The sequence below is a fragment of the Eleginops maclovinus genome, chromosome 6 (genome assembly GCF_036324505.1).
Source record: "Eleginops maclovinus isolate JMC-PN-2008 ecotype Puerto Natales chromosome 6, JC_Emac_rtc_rv5, whole genome shotgun sequence".
In the NCBI taxonomy this organism is placed as follows: domain Eukaryota; kingdom Metazoa; phylum Chordata; class Actinopteri; order Perciformes; family Eleginopidae; genus Eleginops; species Eleginops maclovinus.
Window position 1 is genome coordinate 218,053 of NC_086354.1, and position 5,632 is coordinate 223,684.

The window sequence follows — 5,632 nt, forward strand, 5'->3', positions numbered from 1 at the left end:
CCGCGCAGTGTGTGTTTATATCGTCCTCCTCAAACACACACCACTCCGTGATGCCAAAGCAGTGGCAGAGAGCAGAGTCAGACTGCTCGGACCAACGCTGCACTGTCCTCGTCACAGGTCGGTCCCTCTTCAGTCTCTGCTGGTAAACGGGGAGCAGAAGAAGAGATATGTGGTCTGACTTGCCGAAGGGGGGGCGGGGGAGGGCTTTATATCCATGCCGGAAAGGAGTGTAAACATGGTCCAGTGTATTTCCACCGCGCGTGGGGCAGCTGACGTGCTGATAGTATTTCGGCAGGACTTTCTTCATGTTGGCTCTGTTAAAATCCCCGGCCACAATAAATGCGGCCTCTGGCCGAGAAGTCTCTGTCCTGTCGATAATCCCATACAGCTCCTCCAGCGCTGTGTTGTTGTCAGCGTGCGGCGGAACATACACTGCTGTTAAAACAACCGATGTGAACTCCCTCGGCAGATAAAAAGGCCGGCATCCGATCATGATGTGCTCTAGGCTGGGAGAACAGTCCGAAGAAATGATCTCCACATCTGAGCACCAGTTGTTGTTAATCATGAAGCACACACCTCCTCCCTTGCTCTCCCCTGAGTTTATTGTCCGGTCCTGGCGATGAATGGAGAATCCGTGTGGAGCAATGGCGGCGTCCGGTATCGTGGGGTCGAGCCAAGTCTCCGTGAAAACCAAAACATTACAGGTCTTAATTTCCCGTTGAAATGCCACCCTGCTACGGAGTTCGTCCAGCTTATTATCCAGGGATTGGACATTTGCCTTCAGTGTGTCACTACATTGGAGCTCGATCAGCTCCATTTGCAGGTTTGATGGTGCGCTTTCCACGTCAGCTGCAAATGGATTACTGAGCAGTTCAAACCTGCTTTTTTGGGCTTCAAAATCGGCAAATCGCCGTGTGAAGCCTGCACCAAGTATGCCAAGCTTTTCAGTAAACTGTCTGGTTGGGAATACAGCGGCAGCGACCTGCTCTTTCATTGTTTGGCAGTGCGGGAAATGGCTCAAGTTTTCCTGAAGAATCTGCGTCTCCCACAGGCGCAGCTTGGTTTTAAAAGCCCTCACTGTAGCGTACATGTCAGTGATGACACGGCCCCGCCCCTGAAGCTGCAGGTTTAGCGCATTCAGGTGGCTCGTGATGTCACACAGAATCGCTACTTCACACAGAAACTTTTTATTTCGGAGCTCTGATGTGTCTTTCCCTTTGCTTTCCATGAACTCACAGATCTCCTCACGCAACTCAAAAAATCTTTCCAGCACCTTTCCCTGGCTTAGCCATCGCACCTCTGTGTGATAGGGCAAGTCACCATAGTCCGAATTTAACTCCGCCAGAAAAGACTTGAACTGGCGGTGATATAAACCTCTGGCTCTGATCAAGTTAACCACTCGTGTTATGATGCTCATTACATGTTCCATTTTCAAGGCTTTGCCACACAACGATTCCTGGTGTATGATGCAGTGATAAGCTGTCAGCTCACTTGTGACGTTTTCATCCTGCATCTTTTCTCGGATCCTCCCCACCAATCCACTTTTTTGACCGCACATCGCAGGCGCTCCATCTGTTGTCAGTCCAACAAGTTTATCCCACGGCAGCCCCATTTTATCTACACATCTGGACACCTCTTCAAAGAGATCTTTCCCTGTAGTTGTGCCATGCATTGAGCGTAATCCAAAAAACTCTTCTGTTACGCACAGGCTTGAGTCCACCCCACGGATGAAAATTGACAGCTGGGCAGTATCAGAAGTAGGGATGGGAATTGATAAGATTTTTACGATTCCGATTCCCTTATCGATTCTGTGAAACGATTCAATTCCTTATCGATTCTCTTATCGATTCCAATTTGGGGGAAAAGGAGAATAAACAGTTTGATGTAACATTTATCTTTGTTTTAATGAAAAATATTCTATTGTGACAGTTACTTATTAATCTCTAATAACGTGTGTGTGTGTGTGTGTGTGTGTGTGTGTGTGTGTGTGTGTGTGTGTGTGTGTGTGTGTGTGTGTGTGTGTGTGTGTGTGTGTGTTGTGCTAGTGTGTTGTGTGTTGTGTGTGTGTGTGTGTGTGTGTGGTGCACGCACTCAAGTAGGTGTGTGTGTTGGTGTGTGTGTGTAAAAAAAATTAACAGTTCTTTTGCAGATGAACATATCTGCTTTTCTGTACAAGAAAATGTAACAAATAACAACAAATAACAAATACTGAATCATGTAATTACAAGAACAATGTAATCACAAGCACAGTCGTGTGTGTGTGTGTGTGTGTGTGTGTGTGTGTGTGTGTGTGGTGTGTGTGTGTGTGAGTGTGAGTGTGAGTGTGAGTGTGAGTGTTGCACTCAAGTAGTAGTAGGGAAAATTAACAGTTCTTTTGCAGAAATTGAGCATATCTGCTTTTTTCTGGAAGGATACGGGATCTTTCGGGGCTTATGGTGTCTCCAGCCGTGGAGAACACCCTCTCAGAGGGGTGGAGGAAGCCTGCACACAGAGGTAGTTTTCAGCCAGTCCAGATAGCAAGGGCAGCGTATCCTGCTTGTTCCACCACCACAGTGCGGCGCTATCCCTGCAGGGGATAGAGGGCAGGCTTTTGTAGAACTGGATTTCCTGATCCACCTTCTGAGCCAGGGAAAGACGGGGCTGTGATTCACGGATTGACTGCAGCTCATTGTCCTCCTCCTCGAATAGTTCTTCCAAGGCTGTCTTTTTTGATGGTGGTGGCAGTGCCTGAAATTAAATGAACATGAAGTAAAAAAAACAAACAAACATATATAAGTCAATAATCATGACAAACCAGCATCCAAAGGTCATTACAAATGAATGAGTTAACTTACATAGTGTTCCTCTACTTCTTCCTCCTCCCCATCTTCGCAGCCTTCCCTCTGTGTCTCTCCTTCCCCTGGGAGCTTGAGAAGTGATGTAAACACATTAATAACTTTTAACACAGAGCCGTAGAAGGTCTCACTCACAATGGAATCAAATGCAATGATAAGACAAACAGAATTTAAACAGAAATTAAAATACCTCATCTCTTGCTGCCACTGTATTTGCTGTTATTGCAGCTTCCCTGATCCTGTCCCAGACTGCATCACTTTTCACTTTGTATTTAAATCTGGGGTCCAAGATGGTGGCTTCCTCCAGGAATCTCTGAATGTCAGTTCCCTTCAATTTCAAAAAGGAGGATAGGATGACATTAGACTAGTGGTACAAATTGGCCTAAAGCATCAAGGTAAGATTAAATGTAGTTGTGCTTACCTGGTAGCGTTTGGAGAGATCCTTCCAAATGTTCTCCTTGATGCTCCTTGTGAACGCAGAGTCACCTTCCTGCACAGTGTACTGTTGCTCCAGCTTCTGCAAGATGGGCAAAATCTCACCGCAGGTTGCACTTTTGTCGCTGGAGACGGCCAGTGTGGAGGTGTAATGCTTCCGCATGAGATGCACAAACTCCTCTGCTTTCCTTAAGTCCTCGTTGCCTATTCTGTCCAACCTACAATGTAAATAAAAACAGAAAAAGATGTATGTAGCACAAATAAACAAAAACAAAACCAGTCAAAGTTTAAAAAAAAGTTTAAGTCATATTATCATTTAAAATATATATCACCTTTCCTTCTCCATGGGCCTTCTTATGCGTGGATCTATGGCTGCAGCCTGGATAGCAGGGAACTGCTCGGTGAATCTCTCCATCATCAAATAGAGGGAATTCCATCTGGTCCTTACATCCAGGAGGAGCATGTGCTTGGGCAGCTCTGAGGGTTCACATATACACAACACAATGTAAATATTTATTATCTAATAATGTACATACACATACCTATACATGTATATTTTCATGTACATATAGTATAATGCTTGCAATGTACTGTAAGGAGAGTATCTTACTGAGCAAGTCTTGTTTCTCTTTAAGAACAACTTTTGCCATGTGGGACCTCTTCATCCAGACAACAACTGCTCGAACTCGTGCTGCCCAATTGGATATGGCAGTGCAGTTGTACAGCTTTTGCGCTCCCAGGTTCAGCGTATGAGCGAAGCATGGAAGTTTGACAATTTGCAGCTGTTTGATGGCTACATCCATGTTCGCTGCATTGTCTACAGTTGCTGCCACAACCTTTTCCCGTACACCATATTCTTCTAAAATGTAATCAATCTCCTCTGCTACAGCTGAGCCTGTCTGAGATTGGTACACGGCTTTGGTTTTTAGGACCTTTTCCTTTACCTGGCCATTGCTCACGTAGTGCAGAGTAACCGTGAGATAATGATCCTGACAAAAGCTTGTCCACCCATCAGCCGTGATAGCTGCCTTTGACACTGTTTTCAGTTCAGAGATCACATTTCCCTTTTCCACACCATACCAAGCAGGGATTAAGTGGTTGGTTAAGCTTTCCCTGCTGGGGGCTTTGTATTTTGGATTGAGAACCTTTGTCATCTCCCTAGAAAACATATGAAAATGAATGAGTGTAAACATCTGTTTAATGAGGAGGAAAATATTCTATTCTATTCTATTCTAATCTGACATTTGATAATCTGACAACAACCTCACATTCACCTACCGAAATTCAGGGGCGTCTACTGTAGAAAATGGGTGCAAACCCTTAACAACAAATTTGGTAACTGCCCGGTGACATTCTTCTACCTTTGCCTGGGACATTTTATTTCTGCCTGCCTCGACGAAAATAGAAGCCAGAGGTAAACGGGAGCAAGTGCTGCTAGCCTCTGAGTCAGCCAGACTACCCGTCTCGTCCCGGTCATCATCTTGTTCTAAATCTAACGAAGAAGGCATTCGTTTGATGAAAAAGCAATACTGTACAATTTCGGGAAATAAACTAATTTCCCACCTCCCTTTGATTTAAATAAATGAGCGTCACCTTTCTCTGGCTCCCTGAATCGGCGGCGCAACTTACTAGCATGTTTCATTAGCTACATAGCAACAGCTAGAATTCTTCCCTAGAACTACGGATGCCTTGCCATCAAGTAAGCTAATTAAACATGCTAGCAAGGAACGGCTTGATTAACCAGAAACATAAACTCCCTTAATTACCCCAAGGAGAGGTAGGAAATGGGTTTATTTCCAGAAATGGCGTGGTACATAATTTACTAGGAATCACATTAAGGATTAGTCAGTGGGATAGCTACTTACCACCAGAGTTGCCTTCGGTGTTAGCCCCCAAGGTCACGGTGGTCGTAGAAGCTTGGCTGCTGTCACTCCGAAGGGCATCAAAAACGCGACACTCGTTAAAGTTTATCCCGTGTTGTGTGCGCAGATGTTTATGCATATTTGAAGTATTCCCTCCCGCCGATGTTATCAACAATTTGCAGTGGTTGCAAAACGCCCTGTTGCCATCCTTATGTAATGTGAAATGAAGCCACACTTTGGACCGTTTTAACCTTAGGGGTGCCATTTCAGACTTGTAAAAAGTATCACGAGCGTCACCTGCGTAACCAAGCAACTACGCCACGTCAAGCCGGGCTTACTGAATCATTCGTGTGTACCTTGCTGCGTAAATAACGTTACATAAACCGTGCGGTCTGGAATCTATAAGAGAATCGTTTAACGAGCTGCCAAACGGTTCCATGGAATTGAAACACAAGGAACCGGTTCTCAACAGGAACCGGTTCTCGATTCCCATCCCTAATC

At 45.2% G+C, this 5,632-nt stretch overlaps 1 protein-coding gene across 1 annotated transcript; it reads right to left on the reverse strand.

The window, feature by feature from the left end:
- Positions 1–2,430: 2,430 nt before the first annotated feature.
- Positions 2,431–5,632, reverse strand: LOC134865946 (E3 SUMO-protein ligase ZBED1-like). The gene is made up of 7 exons (XM_063885804.1): positions 4,548–5,632; positions 3,880–4,427; positions 3,602–3,746; positions 3,256–3,487; positions 3,025–3,162; positions 2,835–2,906; positions 2,431–2,727 (listed from the first exon to the last, which is right to left on the reverse strand). Exons 1-7 carry the CDS (start codon positions 4,775–4,777, stop codon positions 2,431–2,433), a joined length of 1,662 nt encoding a protein of 553 aa, XP_063741874.1. The 5' UTR covers positions 4,778–5,632.